Source organism: Taudactylus pleione, unplaced genomic scaffold (assembly GCF_031769625.1).
Source record: "Taudactylus pleione unplaced genomic scaffold, aTauple2 ptg000313l, whole genome shotgun sequence".
NCBI classification, from domain to species: Eukaryota; Metazoa; Chordata; class Amphibia; order Anura; family Myobatrachidae; genus Taudactylus; species Taudactylus pleione.
The window spans coordinates 3462350-3490164 of NW_028284714.1; the positions used below are offsets into that span (position 1 = coordinate 3462350).

Here is a 27815-nt window from a genome sequence, read left to right on the forward strand (position 1 = left end):
CTCCTTGGTCCAGCATGCTCTCCTCCTTCGCTGGGCCTTCTCCTTCATCACCTTGATCCCAGCATAGGCGACTAACAGAATAAATGTCAACATGCTTAGCATGTCCACAGTGACCATGTTGTCATTCAACATGTCTACACGGATGACATGTCGACAGAAACTGTCGACCTAACGCCCCTGGTATCCCAGAGGTCACTTACCTGGTCCCAGTGTCGTCATCCAGGCCCCAGTGGCCATGTGATCAGGATTTACTACAGAGACGTCTGACAGATTAATGTTACGTTGAGTATTTTACCCCTATTACTTCCCCAAGTGCCTAACTTTCCCTAGGTGTGTGCCGGGTTTACTTATAGTCATTATTATCAGTGTGTATTTGCAGCTACCCTATACTAGATGCAAAAGATAAGTCTGGAAGCAGGTGTATTTATGCTTACAACCAAATGTGCATAATCCAGAGTTCCATCAATACACCTTTATTGACCTAAGTGAAAACGCCCTGTTACAGCCAAGTTACACCAACTGTTTGGTAGACGAGTGTGAGACTTGTTCCAGTGATTATGCTTATTATTTATACTACTTTTTTATGTTTACCATTTATACATATAGCCAGCATAGATTGTGCTCACAAATCACAATACCCCCTCACTATATAAACCACAGAAACTTTATTGAAAATAATTTTAGAAACAATACAAAACATAAAAAGCTAGAAGCAAATTATATACATTTGTGCAACACCAGACAAATGGGATAAGAGGACAAAAGGGAAGACTGACTGAAGGGTAGGAGTTGCTTTTAAACCCACTGGGTGCTGAAGAACATTGTGCTTTGTAAATACTATACATTAATATATATTAAGACATTAACGAGGCAAGTGAAAAGTGCTGATAAATTAGGAAGGCAGTGCTTAAATAGAGGATTATGGAGTGTATAGGATCACGCAAGATATAAGGACTCTACAAGTGGGAGTATTGTATATATGCAACTAATGGAAGTTTACATGACTGCATGTACAAGGTGTTTGCATGTAGCATGTCATTTTTTGTTGTTTAGCTTATGGCGAGTAACAATTTATGAGACATTTGTGTGCATGCAACACGTATACAAGTAAGACATTTGTGGTCATGTATCACGGCATTTAGGGTATGTACAGTAAGTACTTACATGGGAAGTATATGAGAGATATTTGAGTGGATGTACTAGTGTATGAGACATATTTGTGCACATGTAGCCATGTATATCAGGAATGTAACAGAGAAGGGAAGTTATTTGTGGCCATGTATCAGGACATTACTAGATATGTAAATGAGTACTTGTACATATTTGTGCAAATATTACATTGCATATCCTGCATCTGATAACAGGTAAGCATGTATGTCAGGTATGGGTAAGCCTGTAACAGTGCACGACAGGTATTAGTAAGCATGTAAAACAGAATATTAGGCATTTACATGTGTGTAACAGTGTATGTGAGAACTTTGAATCCATATTACAGTATATGAGAGGTATTAGCACGTATGTAACAGAGTATGAAAGGACTAAAAAAGAAATGTAACATTGTTTGACAAGTATAGATGTACATTTTAAGTATTACTAATTGATTTTATAATGCACATTTCCCCCCCAAAAATCCACTGTATTATATATATTTTCTCCCTTAAGTCCGAAATTTGCTAATAAGGTCAACACTATGTAACAGCAGAGGCTAATATTAACACTGTTCAACTTGCATTTCACTAAAATTCAAAATTAAGCAACAATCAAAAGGGTATTCACTACAATTCCCCAGACACTGCATCATTATGGTTATTAGCCTAAGGCAGCGGAGCTTTATCAGCCAACAGAAGTCAATGGATAATCTTTTTAAATTTTTGAATAGACTCCTGACAAGAGCAATTGATCAGATTTCATATTTGAATGCTATTCATATATATTATTGACTCCTTTCTTTGAAGTTCATTAACTAACATTAAGGGCAAACATGCTTAGTGCAGTAGGCCATAGTGACCAATCAGACACTTCTATTTATCTACTTTGCAGTAGACTGATCAATGCTAACATTTGACTGGTTGTTGTGAGTTAAGCATTGTGGAAGTTTGCTCCTATATTAGAAAATAACATTCTATGTTGTAATCATTTACATGAATGGCACTAGAGATATAAATGTTACAATACAATAAGCATCTATCTATATATGTAACATAATATCAGTAAATTACTGTCATGACATACTTGTCATGTAGTATGTGTAACATTTTGTGTCTTGTGTTTGTCCATATGTAGATTTTAACAGAAGAAGATGTATCTGGTGGTGTCATTGCTACAGTACCTAAACAGATGATGATATATTGTGTCAGTTGAAAAAATGTGATGAAAATGGCATTGGCATGTATTGACATACATACAGGGTCACAGTTCACTAGGGGGAGCTTTGTGGGTAAACATGAATGTTTAGGGTGTAAAGCTAAATATTTGTTTAGGTTTGATTTGGAGGAATATCATGGTTTTCCAGCTGAGCTGAAAATTCCAACAGGAAAATATTTGACATGAGTCGGCCACTGGGATGCCACCTGGAAAAACTTCACGTCACTGAAGAGACGGCCATCAACTGTGACTGAAAGACATAAGGAATAAAACATGATTTTGGGACCAAAGGGGAAAACACAAAACAAATAAAATTATTGTAGAAGACAAGTACATGTGAGCAGCAGATAAGATGTAAAATGTGGGCCAAATAGTAAGGACATATGATGGAAGTTACTGAACAGCAAAGAATATGAAAGACGGGGAGAATGTTGAAAAGTAAGGCATAAAGGCTCATTCACAAACTGTTAAACGTGTGGACCTGAAATGCTATTTTATATGCACCTGTGTGTCTACTTGTCCACCAAGGGCATTTCAAGGTGCATGCCCATTTTTCCAGAAATCAAAATGTAACTAGCTTAGTGCATCCACAAGTAAATGCACATGGTGGAAATAGTGATACATCACTGTACTGTGCACCTTACTACCATTTTAGTACAGCCAGCCATTTACCTGCCATTGGCACAGATATGCTGTTGATCACATTGCAGTTTGGGGTCGGCCCCACTGACATCACTAGTGATGCCAGTTGGAGTGCTTTTGGCTCTGATAGAGCCAAAAGCACTCCTGGGCTTGCGGCAACGAGACCCTACCGCAGGGTCTCGTCGCAAGCCCAATGGTCGCGATGGTCTTGACCATCGCGACCATCATTTTGGCCGCTCGAACTTGGCGGGAAAATCCGAACTAATCCGAGCTTGCACATCCATACTTTTTACCTTCAAATGTGTCTTATTCTGTGTGCGACTGCTGGCTGTATCTGCATGCAAAATGCTACATTACAGTGTCACAGCTGCTGATTTATGTAGACACATCTGTGTATTAATTTATTTTACTGTATATTCAATTTGCTTCCTTTATTGCACAATGCTATGGCATATGTTACAACTATATAATAACATCTGCAATTCCTTTACGTTCCTTACTTACTGACTGAATTACCAACTCTATATACATCCACCACCTTACCTCTTAGCATGGTTTGCTGTTGTCGAGCAGAACAAATCAGTCTTGTAATTCCTTCTATTATTTGACTTTTGGCATCAGTTTCTTTTTCCTTTGGCTTCTTGCTTAAGAATATAGTTGGCACTGAAATGTGAAAACATAAAAACATTATATGTTTAACCCATGCCTAAAAATATCTGATTCTCCAGTAAAGAAAAATATTTTGGACAACTTAACATTAAATATGTGACCATGAAAACTGTACGACTTCGAAGGTCGAGATATCTTCCCCAAGACTTCACACAAAGCAGAACATGCAATGTCTAAGTCAAAAGAGATTATTTTAGTCTCTGTAATGAGACTCTCTTGACTTACTACAATAACAGCTTAACCTGTGAGGAGTCGAACAACAGACCTAGAAAACAAACCTCTAAAACAGTACTACAGATGTGTCCACATACATCTAGCCTCCTTGCGTATTAAACAGCCTTACTAGTCGCGCCAAGCTATGGTGTGACTCGGTAGCGCCGATCGTCTTTTCGTGCAACTTTTTACCTTCAAATGTGTCTCATTCACACAGACGTGCGAATAGAACACACAGTGGTTAAAATGATATGCGGCATGCCTATGTTCTGTTTGCGACTGTGGGTGTACCTGCCTGCGAAATGCTAAATGCAAATACACCCGCAGTTGCACACATAATAAAGGCATGCCGCATATCATTGTAATCAGCAGAAACTGCTTGTGTGCTAAATTCGCACCTCTGTGCGAATAAGATGCATTCGAGTCACATGGCACTCACGCGTAATGTAACGCAACTTGTTGCACACGGAGGATAGATGTATGTGGACACATCTGTATATTTTATATTAATCTTCACCTTGATGAAGATGCATTTGAGTCACACGGCACTCACTCGTTGTGTAACGAGACTTTTAACACACGTATAACAGATGTATGTGGACACATCTGTATATTTTATTCTCAACCTTGATGAACAGGTCATCCAGGTAAGTAGTAATAGTCAACCTTTGGATCTTAGAAGAACAGCCATATCTAACATGATCGTCACACAACACCTTTATCGCTGTCACCAGGCTAGATAGGTAGAGTCTGAAACTGAAAATGATGGAAATCAATTGTGAATCTGAGAAGGCATTTGTTGACCGTACATCTGAAATCCTAACCCCAATAAGATCAGCATCCAGAGCAGATATTCGGACACCTCTCCATAGGGTCCACAGGGGAGACAATGGGGTGTAGGTGTGACTTGAAGGACCGGACACCAACAGCAAAGCTGTTCAATCCCAGGATGCTCCGGTCCTTCCCCTATACCCCGCCCACAGCCTGAGGGCAACTCAGTTTTGTTAATAAGCCCAAGGCAGGAGTAAGATAGGAGAGAAGGAAGACTGGTACACTGAAGAATCACTCTCACAGAGAAGGAAACAAGTGACCAAGAGAAGAAACCAATAGAAGCCAGGTGTGTCAGGGCGGGTGCCCTGTGGACCCTATGGACTTCGAAGAAAGAGAGTTAACAAGTGTAAGTTTACCATAGCTCTCCTTTTCTTCTTCAGGGTCCATAGGGCTTTACAAGGGAGACAATGGGGATGTCCCAAAGCAGTTGTTCAAGGGCGGGGACGTTCCTGAGCTGAAAGGAGAACCCTGCGCCCGAAGGAAGCATCCTTAGAGGCAAATGTATCAAAGGCATAAAACCTAAGAAATGTGTGGACAGAAGACCATGTGGCAGCCTTGCATAGCTGTTCAGCTTAGGCGCCACGCCAGGCTGCCCACGAGGGACCCACAGAGTGAGTCGAATGAGCAGATACTGTAGCCGACACAGGAAGGCCCGTCTGAGTGTAAGCCTGTGAGATAGTCATACAAAGCCATCAGGCCAGAGTCTGTTTCTTATCTGGCCATCCCTTCTTATGGAATCCATATAAGATGAAGAGGGAGTCCAATTTCCTGATGGAACTAGTACGGTCCACGTAGATCTTCAGAGCACGGAGCACATCCAAAGAATCCTCACCTGCCGAGAGGTCTGGTGATTGAAAGGCCGGAAACACAATTTCCTCATTCAGGCGGAAACAAGAAACTACCTTGGGAAGGAACCCCGGGTGCGTTCTAAGAACAGCCTGTCCTGATGAAAGATTGAAAAGGGGGAGCGACATGAAAGCGCCCCTAGATCCGATACCCTACAGGCAGATACTATAACCAGAAAAAACAGAGTCTTCAGAGTGAACCACTTGACCTTCACTGATGCCAGAGGTTCAAACGGAGGTTCCTGAAGTGCGTGGAGAACCACTGACAAATCCCACGGAGTCACAGGAGGGACAAAGGGAGGTTGTATATGTAGAACACCTTGTAGGAAGGTGTGAACATCCGGTAGAGGAGCAATTCTGCGCTGGAACCAGATGGACAGAGCAGAGACATGCACTTTCAGAGATGCTAGGCGGAGTCCAAGAGCCAATCCAGCCTGAAGAAAGGCAAGTATTCTAGAAACCTTAAAAACTTGTTTCCATGAGCACACCACTGGAAATACAATATATATGCCATATGCGGTGATAAATTCTGTCCGAGGCCGGTTTACGCGCTCTGAGCATGGTCTTAACCTTTAGGAAGGATGTCTCAAAAGCCAAGCCGTTAAACACAGGCGGGCCAGGTCCGGATGTGGACAGGGACCCTGAGACAACAGATCTAATCGTAGAGGAAGTTAAAGAGGAATGTCTATAGAGAAACTTTGAAGATCGGAGTACCAATGGCGTCTGGGCCATGCCGAAGCCACCAACAGGACTGTGCCCCCTTCCTGTTTGAACTTCCGAAGAACCCGAGGAAGAAGGGATATTGGAGGGAAGAGGAACGCCAAATGGAAGGTCCACCTCACAGATAATGTGCCCACAAAGGCCGCGTTGGGGTCCCTTGTCCTGGCTCCATACACTGGAAGTTTGTGGTTGTGTTTTGAGGCCTTGAAGTCCACATCTGGAAGACCCCATTTGTCCACCAGGAGCTGAAAGACTTCTGGATGTAGAAACCATTCTCCTGCATGCACGTCGTGATGGCTGAGGAAATCCGCTTCCCAATTGAGAATTCCTGGGATGAACACTGCAGAGATGGCTGGGAGATGGCGTTCGGCCCATGTGAGAATGTGGGATACTTTTGCCATTGCTGTCCGACTTCAAGTGCCACCTTGGTAATTGAGGTAGGCCACTGCCGTGGCGTTGTTGAACTGTACTTGTACTGGCCTGCCCTGAAGAATATCCTGAGCCAGAGAGAGAGCTCTGTAGATGGTTCAGAGTTCCAGGACGTTGATTGGTAAGACCGCCTCGGCTGGAGTCCAGCAGCCTTGGCAGGCATGTTGGCTGGTCACTGAGCCCCACCCGCGTAGGCTTGCATCTGTAGTGAGGAGTGCCCATTCCGGGATCCAAAAGGGGCGTCCCTTGTCTAAGTGGGATGTCTGTAGCCACCAGGCTAGGGACAGGCGAACCTCCGTGGAGAAGCCCATCGTCTGGGATCTGAGCAGATGGGGCAGGCCGTTCCACCTGGAGAGGATCAGGTGTTGTAGAGGCCTGGAGTGAAACTGAACAAACTCCACCATGTTGAAGGTGGATAGCATTGATCCCAGGGTCTGCATTGCAGAGCGAATTGACACTCGGTGACTGTACCCTACCGCAAGCACTGCAAGCACTTCAGTGTATTATTCAAGCAGGTGACATGTACTATGACACTGCCTGTTAATTATGCACGCCCTAGAAACGGCGTGAAAACACTCTGGAACACCTGTGTCCGCAACTCCCCTGTTACTACTGGTCTGCCCCTGTTACCACCCACAAACGGCCTCTCCTATCACTTAAACCACTGGGCTGTCTTTGGAGGGCGAGCGAGTACATTCCGATCGCTCGTACTAGTTTGTGCACGCGCACTACGAACTACACGCATGCGCACATTAGCGAACATCGTCTGCAACGAGCGGCCACTTGCTAGCAAGCGGGTCTGAATCAGGTCCTATATGCAGATGGCAGGAACGCCGTCTTGGAAGCTGCCAAGGTGGTCACAATTTTGTCCAATTCTGGGCCAAACAGGAGATCCCCTGACTAAGGCAGAAACTCCAAAGCCTTTTTAGAGTCCACATCTGCCTTCCATGAGCGGAGCCAAACAATACGGCAGGCTACTAAAGAAGTGGCAGATGTCTTGGAGGCTAGGAGAGCCATATCTATAGCTGCTTCACCCAAATAGGAGGCTGCATCTCTAATGTGAGATATGTAGGACTGTGCCCCCTTCCTGTTTGAACTTCCGAAGAACCCGAGGAAGAAGGGATATTGGAGGGAAGAGGAACGCCAAATGGAAGGTCCACCTCACAGATAATGCGCCCACAAAGGCCACGTTGGGGTCCCTTGTCCTGGCTCCATACACTGGAAGTATGTGGTTGTGTCTTGAGGCCTTGAAGTCCACATCTGGAAGACCCCATTTGTCCACCAGGAGCTGAAAGACTTCTGGATGTAGAAACCACTCTCCTGCATGCACGTCGTGATGGCTGAGGAAATCTGCTTCCCAATTGAGAATTCCTGGGATGAACACTGCGGAGATGGCTGGGAGATGGCGTTCGGCCCAAGTGAGAATGTGGGATACTTTTGCCATTGCTGTCCGACTTCAAGTGCCACCTTGGTAATTGAGGTAGGCCACTGCCGTGGCGTTGTTGAACTGTACTTGTCCTGGCCTGCCCTGAAGAATATCCTGAGCCAGAGAGAGAGCTCTGTAGATGGTTCAGAGTTCCAGGACGTTGATTGGTAAGACCGCCTCGGCTGGAGTCCAGCAGCCTTGGCAGGCATGTTAGCTGGTCACTGAACCCCACCCGCGTAGGCTTGCATCTGTAATGAGGAGTGCCCATTCCGGGATCCAAAAGGGGCTTCCCTTGTCTAAGTGGGATGTCTGTAGCCACCAGGCTAGGGACAGGCGAACCTCCGTGGAGAAGCCCATCGTCTGGGATCTGAGCAGATGGGGCAGGCCGTTCCACCTGGAGAGGATCAGGTGTTGTAGAGGCCTGGAGTGAAACTGAACAAACTCCACCATGTCGAAGGTGGATAGCATTGATCCCAGAGTCCGCATTGCAGAGCGAATTGACACTCGGTGACTGTGTAGTAGTATGTACAACCGGTGCTGTAATACCGAGATTTTGTCTGCTGTCAGGAAGATTCTCTGAACCTGAGAGTCCAGGAGGGCTCCCAGATGTACCATTCTTTGAGAAGTAGTCTAGGATGACTTTTTCCAATTGATCAGCCAACCGTGCGTTTGTAGAAAGGTAATGGTTACCTGTAGATGGCAGTGAAGAATTTCTGGGGAGCTGGCCAACAGCAAGAAATCGTCTAGCAAACCAGAGATATTGTTGATGAGAAGGCGCTATAGGTACATGTAGGTAAGCGTCCTGAATGTCCAGAGACACCATAAAATCCCCAGGTTCCATAGCTAGGATAATAGAGCGAAGGGTTTCCATACAAAACCTGGGCACCCTGATAAACTTGTTCAGAAACTTGAGGTTGAGGATAGGCCTGTGAGACCTGTTGGGCTTTTCTGAACTAAGAAAAGGGTAGAATAATAGCCCTTCCCTCGCTGTAAGGAGGGGACCGGAATTATTACTCATGAGAGCAGTAAGAACTGAATGGCCTTTTTGAGCAGCAGGGCTTTGCTTGGGTCCAATGGAGGTCCTGTGCAAAAGAACTGCTGGGGAGGTCACCTTAGGAAGGAGAGGGCATATGTATGGGAGACCACTTTTCTTACCAAAACATCTGATGTGGTCTGAACTGGGTGAATTGAAGAAGTCGGTCTCCCACCCCGGGAGCCCCCAGGGAGAGGCCCGTCCCGTCAGGCTGAAGGCTTGGCCTCAGATTTGGTAGGTGGACGTCTAGTAAACCAGGTCTGTTTGGTTCTAGGCTTGGAGGCCTTAGTTGGTGCCTGATGCCTTGGACTGACCTACAGCTTATCCTTGAGGACAAAAGGATGACATCCGAGGCTTCGCATTATGGACCTGATTCAGACCCGCTCGCTAGATGCAGCCGCTCGCTCCCAGCGTATGGAAATTCAGCTAAGTGACATCAAGGCAGCTGCTCGCAAGGCAAGGCATAAGCACGCCCATAATGTCTTGGGGAGCGATCTCTTTGTGTTTACAGATACCCACCAGCCTGTCTTTAGCCGCCCACTAGCGTATGTCATCTCCAGGAAGTATATACAACCATCGGTACATCGGGTTTCATCGGATCTGACCGCAGCGCTTGCGGTTGACTGTACCCTACCGCAAGCACTGCGAGCACTTCAGTGTATTATTCAAGCAGGTGACATGTAGTATGACACTGCCTGTTAATTATGCACGCCCTAGAAACGGCGTGAAAACACTCTGGCACGCCTGTGTCCGCAACTCCACTCCCCGGTTACTACTGGCCTGCCCCTGTTACCACCCACAAACGGCCTCTCCTATCACTTAAACCACTGGGCTGTCTTTGGAGGGCGAGCGAGCACATTCCGATCGCTCGTACTAGTTTGTGCACGCGCACTACGAACTACACGCATGCGCACATTAGCGAACATCGTCTGCAACGAGCGGTGACTTGCTAGCAAGTGGGTCTGAATCAGGTCCTATATGCAGATGGCAGGAACGTCGTCTTGGAAGCTGCCAAGGTGGTCACAATTTTGTCCAATTCTGGGCCAAACAGGATATCCCCTGACTAAGGCAGAGACTCCAAAGCCTTTTTAGAGTCCACATCTGCCTTCCATGAGCGGAGCCAAACAATACGGCAGGCTACTAAAGAAGTGGCAGATGTCTTGGAGGCTAGAAGAGCCGTATCTATAGCTGCTTCACCCAAATAGGAGGCTGCATCTCTAATGTGAGATATGTAGGACAGCTGTTCCCTGGAAGCATCAGAGGGAAATGTCTCTTCTAGGGCCTCTGCCCAACTCTTAATGGCTTTTACCACCCAGGCTGTATCTCTAGCAGGACGAGTAATAGCTCCTGTAAGAGAGTATATACATTTTAGACAAGCTTCCATCCTTCTCTTCGTAGTCTCCTTCAAGGAGGTTGCAGTATGGATAGGAAAGGTAGCATTCTTGACCAGATGTGTCACGTGGGAATCCACTGCTGGGGAAACTTCCCATAGTAGTGGGAAGAGGGTAAAAGGAACTTTTTGACAGCTGAAATCTTTTACTGGGCATATTCCATGCCCCACTCATATGATCAGATAGCTGATTAGAGTGAGGGAACTCTGGTAAAACTACCTTTTGTTGTTTAAAGAGTGGCTGTTTTGCCTTAGAAGCGGGTTCGGTCTCTTCTTTTTGAAGAATAGATTTTACAGCTCTCACAAATGCAGGTATATTGAATTTAGAGTGGGGTTCCATGTCTCCCGAGGGGGAGTCAGAGTGAGAGAGGACAGCGTCTTCTGCCTCCCCAGTTGATAATTCAGAACCTGATAGCTGGGTGGACTGGGAAGGTAACACAGCACGCTTAGTAGGTTTACTAGATAAGGGTCTCTCTTTTTGCAGCATTTGTTCAAAGTCTGAAGAGGTATCCGCCAGACTCTGCACTGAGGTAGACAGTACGTCTACCCATGGGGGAGGCAAAGGATTTGCAGGGAGTACCTGCTGGGGCCATCCCATAGAGGGAGCTAACATAGGGACCGCTAGGTGGTCTGCAATTTTTGCCAGCACCTGTGAAAAAGTAGCCCAGGGTGGGTCCTAAGGAGAGGACACCGGGGCAAATGAGCACGGGGCAGTATAACAAGATGCACAAAGACCATCCTGAATGATGTAACACACAATCTGACACAGTTCAGTGAGCAATCCAGATGTATGTATAATATGGAAAAGTGTAGTGCGCAACAGCAATATATAGTATGTGATAGCCCTCACAAATATAGGGAGATGTGAGGTACAATGAACCCCCTATACCTTAGTATGCCAGGGTTATAGTAGAATAAACGGAAAGGTATAAGCTGACCGTAACAGGAAAAAATAAAACAGACAGCAGCGTTGTATAGACCTGGCCCTTGGGAGAGGTATACAAGGAGACGGGACCCAGCATTCCCGAACACCTGAATGCAGAAAATGGCTGCAGTGAGTCTCAGAGGGAGTGGAGGGTGAGAGAGGAGCAGCTCAGGGAGCAGCAAGACCGCAGTGGAATGGCGTCCTGAGCTGGGGGAGGGGCCGCAGGGAGAGCGCCTTCTCCCCTATGCTGATATTACCATCGAGTCCCCTAGCTTTAACTGTGCCCTGCACCAGTGCTTGTAATGCTCTGGTGGTCTAGTGGAGTCCCGGACGAACCGGTGTCCACATCAGCGCCTCCGGTCTGTCTCCTGAGACCGGAGGCAAGACTGCGCATAGACGCCAGCGGGGATCCACCTTACCTGTCCCCTTGAGTCCCGGCTGCAGTCTGGGGTCCGGGGAGCCTTGCTAGCTAGGTCCCCCTTGTAGTCCCGCCAGGAGTACCTAGACGAGGGCTGCTGTCACGGCGCCGCAAAGGGGTGATGGAGCAGCAGTGCAGACGTCCAAAGGACTGTCTCGCGCTGCTGCTCGATAGTAAAATAAATGAAAATAAAAGTAAATCATAAAAATAAGCTTGGGTTGCTTAATAGCAGCCCCACTGTTAAAACGTTAATCCAGTTCCTGCTGGACACCAATGAATCCGAGTTGCCCTCAGGCTGTGGGCGGAGTATAGGGAGAAGGACCGAAGCATCCTGGGATTGAAAAGCTTTGCTGTTGGTGTCCAGTCCTCCAAGTCCCATTGTCTCCCCTGTGGAGCCCTATGGACCCTGAAGAAAAATATCCTTGGATGTCTGTGTCCTCGGAAAGTTTGAGAATGCTGAATTGCTAAACTGCTATCGTTTCCAGAATTATTGCATGTAGTTGTTTTTCTCTCTTTATCCATAAGCCATGTAACACCATATAAGTACCCCAACATTTGGTGCCGAAGTCTGTGATGAACACAGGGCCCGATTCAGACCCGCTCGCAAGCAGGTCGATGGTGGTCCAGTGCGCACGCGCGGCGTGCGCGACCCCCGGAGCGAGCGCAAAAAGCACTCGCTCCGTGGCTCAATACAAAAGAGGCGGCTGTCGATGTTGATCGACAGCTCGCCCCGTTTTGTAGGCGTGGCTTCACAAACGGAGGCATTCCCATGCGAACGCCTGCCGTTTGTGGGCGGCCCCACTGACGTCACATCACCAGTGATTTCAATGGGAGAGGTTCCGGCTCTATTAGAGCCAGAAGCTCTCTGGGGCTTGCGGCCACGAGACCCTACGACAAGGGTCTCGTCGCAAGCCCTATGGTCGCGATGGTCTTGACTATCGCGACCATCATCCTGGCCGCTCGCAATAGCTGTGGGATGTCACCCACAGCTATTCGAGCGGCCAGGAGGCCGCACAAAAAAAAGCGTCCGGCTCTGAATCTGAGCCACAATACATTCTGGTTCTGAGAGAGCCATTACATGACCCATTTGTTTTGGATCTTACTTCTATCCAAGGTGTTCTCTTTGTGACAACTATGAAATGGATCACTTAATCTAGAGAAGATGGTTTGCGTACAGATATCAGCGTTAAAGATCTGCGCATGCACAGGATCTGCACTGTGCATGTTTCTATCTGTGAGTACACTTGCAGTGCCCCATAGTCGCTGTTTGGGGGCGGGGAATGGGTGAGGCCAGCCACGTTGCCAAAAATGGGGAACACTTCTTGGAGTGGCGTGGCGAGGCCAGGGTCTGCGTCTTCCGACGCAGATTTCCTGGCCCTGGCTGAGCAGTTCCAGCGGTCATTCTGAGTAAGCTTAGGCTTACACAGAATGTCCACTGGTACTGCTCAGCCGGGGCCAGGAAATTTGCGTAAGCTTAGGCTTACTCAGATGGCCAATGGCTGCAACCATCGCACCAGGTGATCCTATGCTGCATCTTCAGACACAGCACTCGGATCTGCGATGCTGTCAGGGGGTGTCTTTTGTCCTGAGATGCCCCCTGCAGGATTAGAACATTTTCTCATTGTTGCTGTGTTCAGACGCAGCAGCCATGGGAAAAGCGCACAACTCTGATTTGGGCCCATTGGCTCTTCTTCCCAAAAAGTTTAATAGGAGAACCCATTGACCCACTGACACCATACTGATCAGGCTGTACATTATCTATCTCCACACGTATATGTGATCTGGGTTCCTGTATATTAATTAAATCCTCCTTAGTAATAAACATATTATGCATTGAGGCCACCATCCAGGAAATTAACCATCTAATTTGTTAAGGGCACTTAACTAAGGGATACAATCTACACGTAAAGGCCTTACATAATCATTAGCTAAAGGTTTATCAAATGCTGCCCAAACATGATGTTGAGCTTTTCTTCCCTTCAGCTGGCTCTGAAATAATACTGAGAAAAAGAGTTAAGCTGGGTACACACGTAAACATTTTCTGTCTAACCATCCAACTAGTTGATTGGTTGGAATGAAAATCTGGGAATAAATGATGATCAGCAATTTGCTCCTACATGCCAGAAAACAGATGAAAATGTTCGTCAGACAAGTTTGTTAAATGTTTGATCTAAACAATTTGTTCAAACAACAGTTTTTGTCCATTTTCCGGCATTTGGGAGCAAATTGCTGATTGTCATTTGCTTTCATAATTTACCAGATTTTCATTCCAACCAATCAACTAGTTGGATGGTTGGTCAGAAAATCTTTATGTGTGTATGCAGCATTACTAACCAAACTTATGTAAGATTTTCCAAGAAAGCAGCCCAAGAAGGGCTTTCCTAGAAAGGTTGCTATTTGACTTTTTGGTGGTTGTTCACGCTCCACATTGTAGAAATCCTTTGTGATACTGTAGCAGTTCCACGGCTTGCCAATGACCTCCTGGTGCACTCAGCAAAACAGAAGAGGATGAGCAGATCTCCAGCCTCACATTTGCTGCTTGGAAGTAGCAACTAGTGACTCTCAGGGATTCATCCCTGACCAAGCTTTTGTTATTTTTTTCCTGTTTTTACTCAGCTGACTGAGAAGTTATGGCTCCTGTGGAGTTGAAAATGTATGGCACTAAATTTTGCATCTGCAGTCTCTTTATGAGCCACCGTGGTCAGAATCTGTATAGTCTTGGTGGTCCTAGATAAGCACGTTACGGTGGCATCTCCCATGGTATCTATCTACTTGGGAAAGGAAAAGGGTTCTGCAGTCAACATGAAACCTGGAAGTTGATCATCACAAAATAAATCCTCCAACTGAGAAGAAAGAAATTAAATCAACTTTTATGTTTTCCTGCTTAATCAGCAAATTGTTAGGAGCCTCTGGCTCCTCGCTTTACTGAATGTTAAGGACCAGCTACGTGGCCCATACTAAAATGTACTTGCCTGCAGAGAGACATAGCAAGAAAGAGATTCAGGACTAAATGTCTGTCTCTCTTTGTGGGCTTCTTTCTGTGAGGAGTAATCTGTCAAGTAGAAAGTGCTGGCTATCAAGGGATTAGATTACAATTCACCACAAGGACCCAGGACATCCATGGGTCACCTCCCTGGGAATAATCCCTTAAAATGCCAGCCTGTGCCTAGTGTAGTATTGCAACTTCCACATGATCTAGCTCGTGTTGTACAAGAGGCTCTGCACAATCTCCCTTTGTGCAGCCCCAGTTCTAGGTGTTGACTGTGACTCATCTCTCCCCAGTGGGGAGAAAGAATTCACTCAGCATCAGTGTTGGTTTTCCTTAGTTCTGACATACACTTTGCAGCCTCTCAAGTAATTACTTTATAAAAGATGTCTTCAGTAGATCCACCCCTTCCCAGGGCACTCCGATGACTTCATATCAGGCAGGATCAAGGTCTTACTAGATCAGTTTTTTAAGGGCACATTCACACATTACATACTCCTGTAAGCGCTAAACTGCAATGACCGGTAAAATTGAATTAGACGTAACCCAAATTGGGAGGAGCAGGCTTCCAAGGCTCAGTAGCTAAAGATCATTACTTTACTTACCTTGCCTTTGAACGGTATTCACTTCTGGAAGCCGGCGGACCTAATCCCGACAGACGGCTTCCCGACTGTCATATCCCGGCAAGGGTCTAAAGACAGGTGTCAATATGCCGATGCCTGTCATTAGACATACACCGGGAGCCCGACGCCCGGCATCCCGATCGAAGGGACGCCGGGCGCCAAGCGCGGATAGCCGCGCGGGGGGGGAGGGTTAGGTTTACGGTTCCCGGGGGGACTTATGGTTAGACACCCCCCGGGAGGTTAGGTTTAGGCTAGGGGAAGGGAGGGTTAGCGTTAGGCACCACCGGGGGGGACTTAGGGTTAGGCCGCAGGGAAGGAGGGGTTAGGTTTAGGCACTTAGAGGGGGGATTAGGGTTAGGCACTGGGGGGAAGGTTAGGGTTAGGCACCCCTAAGGGAGGGTTAGGGGGGGGAAATAGGTTGTCAATACTTACCTTAGGACGGTCAGGATTTCCTCCTCTGCCAGGATGCCGCTGTCGGAATTCCAACCGCCGGGCATGGGTAAATCATACCGATTCCCTTTGAACTACGTATATTAAATAGTATCATATGTGAAGACTGTACTGTCAGCTTTGAAATGCAATGTTAAAACATCACAATGTAATATAGCATGATAAAGTAATATAGTGGCATAATTACTTATGTTGCAGTGTGCAATGCTTTTCAACAAACTACATGTAAATCACCTTTCTTATTTCGTGGCTCTGTGGTTACTACACTTAAGCTCATGCTGCCAGGTGGGGTATCTGGTCCGGGTAGGCGTGACACAACGACAGAACGGAAAATGCTACGGAGAGTGTTCTTCCCTCCACCCTCTCGCTCTTTTCTTCGGTCACAGCTTAGCCAGTAATCAACCTGCAATCCAAGAGCATCTGGAGTGGGCCTATGGTATGAAAGGAAGCATCTGTCAAACTCTTGTTTAATCTAAACTACACCCTTAAACTGAAGAATTGATTTAGATTCTAATACAGATGGGTCCTCAAACATCTAGCCTTGCGCGTTAAACAGTCCTTCTAGTCGCGCCATGCCGTGGCGTGACTCAGTAGCGCCGAGCGTCTTTTGTGCAACACTTTACCTTGAAATGTGTCTTATTAACACAGCGATGCAAATAAATAGCAGCTTCTGCTGATTAAAACGATATGCAGCATGCCTATGTTCTGTGAGCGAGTGGAAGTGTATCTGCATGCGAAACGCTACGTTACAGTGTCAGTGGCTGTAACACTGTAATGTAGTGTTTCGCATGCAGACACACCCACAGACGTTGTGCTATCTATTCACATCGTTGTGCGAATAAGACGCAATTGAAGGTAAAAGGTTGCACGAAATTATGCTTGTGCTATCAAGTCACACAGAGCTCCTGTGTTATGTGTGGCGTGACTTTTAGTGCACGGAGGATAGATGTGGACACAGGCCCTTGAGTCAAGGGGGGCCCACACCACAGACCCTGCAGCTCTCAATATACCTACCTTGCAGCAGCATCTCCAATAAAATGACACAGCCACATGCGCTGTAAAGAAATCTCCAAGAAAATGGCCTCAGCGCCATTTTACCGGAGACATATGCATGGAGATTGCACACGGGCCCCCCTCATCTCTTAAGATGTCCCTGCACTGTGCAGTCCCTATACCATTTGGCACAAAGGCCCTCATTCAGAGCCGCTCGCTAGCGGCAGTACGCTCGTTCCGAGCGATGTTCGCACATCTGCGCATGCGTACGGTTTTTAGTACGCATGCGCGAACCAGTCAGTGCGGCCGAAAATCGTTTGTACGCTATATAGCGAGTGCCTGCTATTTTGAGTGACAGAATGAGGCGTATGTGGGTGGTAACAGGGGAAGGTGCTTGAAAACGGGGGAGTGGAATTCGAACGCAGGCGTGCTTAAAGGTCAAAACGGGCGTTTTAAGGGAGTGCATAATTAATACAGCAGCGTCATTGACCACGTCACTTGTTTTTTTTTAACTCAGAACTGCTCGCAAAATAGCGGTTGAAAAAACCAACCACAAGAATAGCGAGCAGTTCATACGCTGTACGATGTACTCGATTAATCTAATAAATAGCGGACATGACGTATGTTGCGAGCGGCCAGGGGGCGTTTTTATCAAATAAACGAGCGTATGTTTTGCTCGCTCGTTCAGACTTAGAGGTGTGAACAGACTGCAATGTGCGAACGGATCATTTGAATAGCCACCCCTTGTTTTTGAACGAACGACCGCAAATAGCGAACGGCTCTGAATGAGGGCCAATGTTAGTTAAAAGTAAATAGAGCATTGTTAACAAAATGTACCCTTTTTATGTCACAAAGGTCCTGCAAAAACAATAACTAGTAACTAGCAATCACTGACATGTAAGGAAAAGGAGAGTTATGGTAAAACTTACCTTCATTAACTCTCTTTCTTCGAAGTCCATATGGTCTACAGGGACACATTGGGGTTTAGGTGGGACCGGGAGGACCGGACACCAACAGCAAAGCTTTTAATCCCAGGATGCACCGGTCCTTCCCCCTATACCCCGCCCACAGCCTGAGGGCACTTTAGTTTTGTTAACAAGCCAAGGCAAGAGCATGATAGGAGAGAAGGAAGACTGGTACACTGAAGAATCACACTCTCACACAGAGAAGGAAACAAGTGACCAGGAGAAGAAACCCATAGAAGCTAGGAGCGTAAGGGCGGGTGCCCTGTGGACCCTATGGACTTTGAAGAAAGATTTAACGAAGGTAAGTTTTACCATAGCTCCCCTTTTCTTCTTCAGGGTCCATAGGGCTCCACAGGGAGACATTAGGGATGTCCCAAAGCAGTTGTTCAAGGGCAGGAAAGCTCCTAAGCTTATAGGAGAACCCTACGCTCGATGGAAGCATCCTGAGAGGCAAATGTATCAAAGGCATAAATCCTCAGAAAGGTGTGGACAGAAGACCAGGTGGCGTCTGCGTAGCTGTTCAGTTGAGGCACCATGCCAGCATGCAAACGAGGGACCCACAGAGCGAGTAGAATGAGCAGATACTAAAGCCGGCATAGGAAGGCCAGTCTGTGTGTAAGCCTGTGAGATAGTCATGTGAATCCATCTGGCCAGAGTCTGTTTGATAACTGGCCATCCCCTCTTGTGGAATCTATATAGGACAAAGAGGGAGTCTGATTTCCTGATGAAAGTAGTGCGGTCTATGTAGATCTTCAGAGCACGGACCACGTCCAACGAGGCCTCACCTGCAGAGACGTTTCTTGAATTAAATGCCAGAACCACAACTTCCTCATTCAGGTGGAAGTGAGAAACCACCTTGGGAAGGAAACCTGGGCGTGTATGAAGAACAGCCCTGTCCCGATGAAGTATTAAAAAGGGGGAGCGACATGAAAGCACCCCTAAATCCGATACCCGACGGGCAGATGCTATAGTCGGAAGAAAAAGAGGTCCTGATTCAGAGCCGCTCGTAAGCTCCGAGCGATGTTCGCACATCTGCGTATGCGTCGTAATGCGTATGCGCCAACCAGTCATTGCGGTCGGAAATCGTGCGCTCGCAAAACAGCGAGGGCCTGCTAATTTGAGTGACAGAATGAGGCGTTTGTGGGTGGTAACAGGGGAAGGTGCTTGAAAACGGGGAGTGGAGATCCGAACGCAGGCGTGCCAAACGGTCAAAACGGGCGTTTAATGGGTGTGCATAATTAACAAAGCAGCGTCATCGATCACGTCACTTGGTTGTCTTTTAGCCTGAACTGCTCGCAGTGATTGCGGGAAAAAAAACCTACCACAAGCACTGCGAGCAGTTCAGACGCCTTTCGATGTACTCGATTAATCTATTATGGTTTATCCCATTTTTTCCATCACAGCGGTGCCACCAACAGACCTTACAAAAGGGAAACAGTCTAACCTGGTGAAATGAGGCCCTGAGGCCGAAGAAGCGTTTCAGGCATTGAAAGTGGCTTTGTGCACACAGCCGGTGTTGATAACACCAGACTTTTCTAAAGAGTTTGTGGCTCAGACGGATGCCTCAGAGGTAGGGGTAGGAGCAGTGTTGTCCCAAAGTAGAAAACTCAATGACCAAAAAAAAAAAAGGTACGCTATTGTTGAAAAAGAGGCGTTGGCCATTGGACACTTTGAGGTATTACCTCTTGGGCAGACGGTTTAAGCTCATAACGGATCATGCCCCATTACAATGGATATCAGTAAAGCGAGGCCAAAATGCCAGGATAACAAGATGGTTTTTAGCCTTGCAGGAATTTACGTTCACTGTGGGACATAGACCTGGGTCCCAACTGGCTAGTGCAGATGAATTGTCCCACATCTTTTATTAGGGGGCTGCAAGTATTCTGTCCCCGAGGTCGAAACAGGGGAGGGGGATAGGTGACAAGGTCACTGGCATCATAGTGGAAGGCAAGTATATTTGCCCAAGATTCCTGACCTATGTGTTTTGAAACCTCAGGAAGATGTTTGTGTTAGGAGCTTTTTGGGCTGTTAGCTTCATAGGAGGCTTTCAGTTGTGTGGCTGTGTTTTAAGGCTGTCAGGCTGATCAGTATGTGTAGACACTGCCTGGGGAAAGGAGAGTCTTTTCGTGTCTCTCTGAGAGAAACAGGTTGCTGAGACCAGGTGAACTACGTCTAGTAAAACTTCTTGTACCTTGTTTTATTAGTGAGCTAGGATCACTTTTGTATTTAGTGCCAGACGGCAAGGTGTGTGTTTCTGTTTATTTTTGTTTTGCTGCATAATAAAACTGAGGCCAGTTGCACCAGACAGATGAATCTAATAAATAGTGATGACGTATGATGCGAACGGCCAGGGGGCGTCTTTACAAAATAGCGAGCGCATGTTTCGTTCGCTCGCTCAGACATAGAGGCGTCAACAGACCGCAAAGAGCGAGCGCTCAATTTAAATAGCCGGCCCCTTTTTCTGAACGACCATTCGCAAATAGCGTCCGGCTCTGAATCAGGCCCAGAGTCTTCACAGTGAGCCACTTGCCATCCACTGATTCCAGGGGTTCGAATGGAGGTTCCTGAAGTGCTTGGAGCACCACTGACAAATCCCATGGAGCCACAAAGGGAAGGCTGCATACGTAGAACACCTTGCATGAAGGTGTGAACATCACACTAACTTGAACTTTGAAATCTGGGCCTGATTCAGACCCGTTCGTAAGAGGCCAGTTGCACCAGACCAAAGGACTTTGTGTGGTTTCTCAGCTGCTGCGCATTGCCATCTACCCCAAGAAATGGTACCTGTTCCCCAACCCTGTTACACAAGCTTCACTAATGTGATCAGACAGCTGGTCAGAGTGAGGAAACTCTGGTAAAACAACCTTATGGCGCTTAAAAAGTGTGTATTTTTTCTTAGGAGCGGGTTCATCCTATTCTATTTGTAGAATAGTTATAACAGCTCTCACAAGAGCAGGAAAAGTTTAGTTTAGAGGGTGGCTCCTCTTCTCCTGAGTCAGAGTGAGAGAGATCTGCGTCTTCTGCCTCCCCAGATGATATCTCAGAATCAGATAACTGTGTGGATTGGGAATATATCATGGTACGTTTAGGAGGCTTAGTAGGTAAAGGCTTATCTTTTTGCAGCATTTGCTGAAAAACCATAGAGGTATTAGTCAAACTCTGTACTGAGGTAGACAGTACGTCTACCCATGGGGGAGGCAAAGGAACTGCAGGGAGTACCTGCAGTGACCATCTCATAGGGGGAGCTACTGTGGGGACTGCTACTTGGTCCGCAAGTTTTGCCAGCATTTGTGAAAAGGCAGCCCAGGGTGGGTCCTGAGGGAGAGACACCGGTGCTGATGGGGCTGTGTAACAATTAATACAGAGACTATCCTGAATAAGGTCCTCTGTGGCTAAGCCCGTGTGGCACAAGACTTCAGAGTAGAAGGAGCAGCATCAGGCTGCTTGTTATTCTTTCCTCTGCCAGCCATAGCCACAAAAATAACAAAATACACAGTATGATACAGTGCAGGGAACACCCTGGATAATATGGCAAGTATGTGATAGCACTGGGAAATGTGAGTTTCAATGAACCCACTATTCCTTAGTATGTCAGGGAATAGTAGAATAAAGGTAAAGGTATAAGCTGTACAGTATAGAAAGTATAGAAAGGGATTAGCGCTAGCAAAAGTCACAAAAAAATGCAGAAAAACATTACATGTTTACAATGGGCACTAAAATCAACTACACAGACCACAGTGGGTGATAGGATATTGCGATGTATGACCTCGCCCGTGGAAGAGGCATACAGGTCGACTGGACCCAGCATTCCTGGAGACCTGCTTGCAGGAAATGGCTGCCATGCATATCTGGGGTGGCAGAGGGTGAGGGAGGAGCAGCCTAGCGAACACCAAGACTGCAGTGGAATGGCGCCCTGGACTGTGGGAGGGGCTGCAGGGAAAGCACTTTCTCTCCTTACATATGCCCTGGCCTCCTTACATATGCCCTGCGCAGTATGTTATATGCCCCGGTGGTCTAGTGGAGTCGTGGGTGCACCAGTGTCCAAATCAGTGCCTCCGGTCTGTCTCCTGAGACCAGAGGCAAGACTGCGCAACAATGCGGGTCCCGACAAACGGGGTTCCGCCTTAGCTGTCCCCTGAATTCCGGGCTGCAGTCTGGGGTCCGAGGAGCCTGCTAGCTAGTCCCCCTCGGAGCCCCATCGGGAGTACCTAGCACAGGCTTGGAGTCACAGCGCCTCGGAGGGGTGATCGGGTGGCAGCACAGGCGTCTGGAGGACAGTCTGGTGTTGCTCGACAATTATAGTAAAAAAATAAATTAAATAATTAAATCATAAAATAAAAGCTTGGGCTGCTTAATGCTGCCCCCTGTTATAATGATGGTCCAGCTCCAGCCGGACACCAACGAAACTGAAGTTACCTGTGGGTGAGGTATAGGGGGAAGGACCAGAGCATCCTGGGATTGAAAGCTTTGCTGTTGGTGTCCGGTCCTCCAGGTCCCACCTATACCCCAATGTCTCCCTGCGGAGCCCTATGGACACTGAAGAAGAAATTAACAGTATAAGAATATGTGCAAAATATAAAGCAAACAGAATTATCTTAAAACCTTAATTTGTCTAATAAGTAGATCTTATTTAATCAAAAAATATAAGAGAAAAGGTTTTTATCACTCTTACATACATCTGTAATGCAGTACCCAAATATTTATTGCTGCTACTAGCTGACGCTGTATAATAGATGTACAGTATGTTTGGGGTTCAAATACAGGCATGGCTCATAATGTAATCCATATAAGGTCTTGGGTTCAAACTTAATAAACTACTAAACATTTCTGGTTCATCTACTTTAGTACAACTCATTTATGACTTGTCATACTTAATGTCATAGATTGCTCTCTTCCCTATATTATCTTACCCTGTGCTTCCTTGGAGACCAGCACTCAGTGATGGAGAGGATGGAGGTGTAGCTGAACTATCTCGGGGGAGCCCAGTTGAAGCAGGAGGAGATGTAGAAGGGAGACCAACCCCAAGGGAGACAGAATCCTCTGCATCTGTAAAAATTATCAAAGTAAAGAGTGAGGGAGATTGAGGGAAAAAATGTATTAAAAGTTATAAACCAAGAAAGACGTATACACTACCGTTCAAAAGTTTGGGGTCACCCAGACAATTTCGTGTTTTACATGAAAACTGACTTTTATTTATCAAATGGGTTGCAAAATGAATAGAACATATAGTCAAGACATTGGCAAGGTTAGAAATAATGATTTTTATTTGCAATAATAATTTTGCCCTTCAAACTTTGCTTTCATCAAAGAATACTCCTTTGCAGCAATTACAGCATTGCAGACCTTTGGCATTCTAGCTATTAATTTGTTGAGGCAATCTGAAGAAATTTCACCCCACGCTTCGTGAAGCACCTCCCACAAGATGGATTTGCTTGACGGGCACTTCTTGTGTACCATATGGTCAAGCTGCTTCCACAACAGCTCAATGGGGTTGAGATCTGGTGACTGCACTGGCCACTCCATTACAGACAGAATACCAGCTGCCTGCTTCTTCCCTAAATAGTTCTGGCATAATTTGGAGGTGTGCTTTGGGTCATTGTCCTGTTGGAGGTGGAGATTGGTTCCAATCAAGCGATGTCTACAGGGTATGGCATGGCGTTGCAAAATGGAGTGATAGCCTTCCTTATTCAAAATCCCTTTTACCTTGTACAAATCTCCCACTTTACCAGCACCAAAGCAGCCCCAGACCATCACATTACCTCCAACATGCTTGACAGATGGCGTCAGGCACTCTGCCAGCATCTTTTCACTTGATCTACGTCTCACAAATGTTCTTCTGTGTGATCCAAACACCTCAAACTTCGATTCGTCTGTCCATAACACTTTTTTCCAATCTTCCTCTGTCCAATGTCTGTGTTATTTTGCCCATATTAATCTTTTCCTTTTATTGGACAGTCTCAGATATGGCTTTTTCTTTGCCACTCTGCCTAGAAGGCCAGCATCCCGGAGTCACCTCTTCACTGTAGACGTTGACACTGGTGTTTTGCGGGTACCATTTAATGAAGCTGCCAGTTGAGGAATTGTGAGGCGTCTATTTCTCAAACTAGAGACTCTAATGTACTTGTCTTCTTGCACAGTTGTGCAACGGGGCCTCCCACTTCTCTTTCTACTCTGGTTAGAGCCTGTTTGTGCTGTTCTTTGAAGGGTGTAGTACACATCGTTGTAGGAAATGTTCAGTTTCTTAGCAATTTCTCGCATGGAATAGCCTTCATTTCCAAGAACAAGATTAGACTGTCGAGTTTCACATGAAAGTTCTCCTTTTCTGGCCATTTGGAGAGTATACTCGCACCCACAAATGTGATGGTCCAGATACTCAACTAGCTCAAAGGAAGGCCAGTTTTATAGCTTCTCTAACGTGCAAACAAGTTTTCAGCTGTGCTAACATAATTGCACAAGGGTTTTCTAATCATCCATTAGTCTTCTAACGCGCTTAGCAAACACAATGTATCATTAGAACACTCGAGTGATGCTTGCTGGAAATGGGCCGCTATACATCTATGAAGATATTCCTTTAAAATCCAGACGTTTGCAGCTAGTATAGTCATTTACCACATTAACAATGTATAGAGTGTATTTCTGATTAATTTAAAGTTATCTTCATTGAAAAAACAGTGCTTTGCTTTCAAAAATAAGGACATTTCTAAGTGACCCCAAACTTTTGAACAGTATGTTAGGATTGGACGGCTGGTACAGTTTAGGGAATGCTTCTTCCTCACATACCAGTATTTGGGGGGGACGTCTCCACCAGTCCGACTTTCACCACCTGCAGGGGGACATTAGGGGCAATGAGAGGAAGGAGACTCCGAAGGAAAAGGCACGGGGAGACACAATGTGAAAAGGAAAAAATCTCAATATATGACAGCCTTTCATAACAAGAGGAAAGGGAGAAATGAGAGACATTCTATGAAGTGATGACTAAAATTAGTGAAACATTAAGTCTGGAGAAAATGTTGGTAAAATAGATCATTAAGGTAAAATAATTAACTAATTAAAATAATTAACTAAGATAGAAGCTCTTTGGAGTAGTTGGTCTTTTAGGAAAGAATAAAGGTAAAAGCCTATGTAGGCATGGTCCTCTGCTCATCACCTGTATATAATCTTGCTTTCTTGCCTTTTCATGTTCAGATCAAAAACAGCTTTATTCAATGTAAATAAAATGTACACTTAGGGCCTGATTCAGAGATGGACGCAGAAGCTGCCGCAGCTGAATCTATTGGTGGTCGCCCGCCTGTGAATTTATGCAAATGCTGCTACAAAGTTGTTCCCTGGTGTACATCCATGCATATGAATGTGCAAAGACTAAGACGCCCATTTGCAGTATCAGTAGACTATGTAATACCTCCTGGTGCATATTTAGAAGCCACCATCAGTCGCACCATCGAAACTTGCACCAGCCCTATGGCAGGTGCAGATTTTCCATCTGAGTATGGCCTGAAAACTGAATGATTGAGAGTCTGTGTACACAAGCCCATAGAATGGGCCATGTCTCTGTGTGGTGAGACTAAGAATCATGTATAACAGCAAAAAATTGCTCAACTCTGTCAACACCAGCATTGTGTGCAACTTAGAATCAGGCCCTCAGTCTGATACCAGTCATAATCATTAATGCATACTTGCACCAGCTCTATCCTTGGTGCAATCGATACATCTGAAAACCCACATATATACACTTACAACTCTGCTTCTACCCTAAGCCAGAGGCTTTTTCATGAAGCCATTGTTACCAGAGCAACAGATTCATTCAGTTTGCCTCTTTAAAATGGCAATGAATGAGGTGTGCGAGTGGAAGGACCAATCATAAGCCACAATTTCTCAGTTTGAACTTGTGATTAGTCCTCAAGCTCACCTCCTATTCTCCACCCTCCTACTTTTTTGGCCAGGCCTGTGATAGAGTTCTTGGAATAAGGGCAGCAGGTACATCCCCCAAGGTTCTGTCTAGGGTAGGTAGAAGCTTAGTAAGTAGTAGGTGGCAGTGCAATTTATCCCAATAGAGAATCTATATTCTTCTACTAATATCATCTAGTTTGTCACAAACATCTACTATGCTCCAAGTAAAATAAAAAACTTTGGTCATTTGGAAACAGACACCTACAATAAACAGGTAGGTTATACAGTAATATTTATAATTAAGAAACAGCTTAAAAGTTATTTTTTATTTTGATATTATAGATAAATGTGTGCATATAAATAATATTTATTCCATTATGTAAAAAAAACTAAAAATGCCAAAGAGGTAAAAACTTCTTTATTTTCTTGCATCCTCTGGGAGATGTAAGAGAAAAGTGAACTTTAGTACTTAGGGCCTGATTTATTACGGATCACTATTGCTGAAGCGTAAGCAGACGGCGATTGTTGCGTACTGTGCATGCGTATGTATCGCAGTGCGCGAAGGCACCACTGCGATCACGAAGACCACGCAGAGTGATTGACAGGCAGTGAGCGTTTGGTGGGTGGTGATGTGGGGGTGGTTGGAGAAACGCAGGCATGTCTGTCCATTTGAACGCCGTTGCGCGAGCGGCCATAAATTAGCCATTGTGATTTAATATGCAGCTTGAGTACTTACTTCGTGCAATGAGGTTAGCAATTTCTAAGTAAGGTAAGGATGTTGTAATTCTGAGTGAGGGACCGATGGTACTCAATGTTACCGATGTTTATGGAGGTTTGCAAGTTATTACGGATGGAGATAGCGGTAGTATGAGGCAGTGGGCGTCTCTATGCTGGCAGTGTGACGGCATTGCGATAGCAGTCATTAGCATATTTTTGCAGCAGTCTGCGTGCGATTACCGAGCTGTGATCGCAATAGCGACCCTTAATGAATCAGGCCCTTAGTACACTAGAACAATGCTGTATAGAGTTGCTGGTAGCATCTTGGGCACTTTAAGAAAAAATGAATGGTCCAAGTACCTCTTTGTTCCACAGCCGGGAAGACTCAAGTTTAGTCTAAGTGCTCTGGGAGCAGTTGCTACTTCAGAGTCCTTCCACTCAGGGCCGAATTAAGGTCTGTGGGGGCCCCTGGGCAACAAACATGTGGGGGCCCCATATATATATATATATATATATATATATATATATATAGACACACAGATATACACACACATATATACATACACACATATATATATATATATACATATATATAGACACACACACATTCATAATAGCACATAGTTACTGTGCTGGCTGCTGCTGCTGCACTCCTGCTGTCTCCCAGTCCCTTCTCTACATCCTCTCTGACTGGGAGGTCAGAGGGTCACGCTGGGAACAAGCAGGGACGGTGTACAAACTACTTGTCACTATACAAGTGTAGTCAACAGTGTCTGAATACACTTGTAAACTGGCAAATGTTTAGCAGACTGTCCCTGCCTGTTCCCAGCGTGATGATCAGGGAGAGAGGAGGAGCACCCCGGTGGAGAGGAACATCCACCCCGGCGGCTTCGCCTTCGCCTTCAGTTCAGGCTGATCGTCTTATTAATCAGCACCCCTGCCTCTAGCGCTCCCCCACCCCTCTCCCCCATCATCTATGAAGAGCTCAGCAGTAGACTGCCACTGCCTGTCTCAGTGTGACAGACACAGCGGCAGCCGACAGTAGCAAGAACTGCTGCAGGGAGAGCGCCTCTCCAGCCTGGCACCTTCCTGCAGTGCAGGACTTGCAGAGAGGGTTGCGCCGGCCCTGGGGGCAAGGGACAGTGTGTGGGGGCCCCCTATGTGTGGGGGCCCCAGGACGATCGCCCCTATCGCCCTCCCAATAATCCGGCCCTGCTTCCACACAAAATGCTTTGGTATTTCTCCACTGGTCCAGTATCCCCAATAGATGTATGATAAAACAGAATTTT

General features: G+C 46.0%; 1 protein-coding gene across 1 annotated transcript in view; it reads right to left on the bottom strand.

The window, feature by feature from the left end:
• Window positions 1–642: 642 nt before the first annotated feature.
• PACS1 (phosphofurin acidic cluster sorting protein 1) overlaps window positions 643–27815 on the bottom strand; it is a 115129-nt gene continuing 87956 nt past the window's right edge. The window contains exons 20-24 of the mRNA XM_088442519.1: window positions 24703–24745; window positions 22833–22968; window positions 16199–16395; window positions 3550–3669; window positions 643–2614 (exon numbers count right to left, since the gene is read on the bottom strand). Coding sequence (XP_088298645.1) covers window positions 2499–2614; window positions 3550–3669; window positions 16199–16395; window positions 22833–22968; window positions 24703–24745 — 612 coding nt within the window. The 3' untranslated portion in view covers window positions 643–2498. The remainder of the gene's footprint in view (window positions 2615–3549; window positions 3670–16198; window positions 16396–22832; window positions 22969–24702; window positions 24746–27815) is intronic.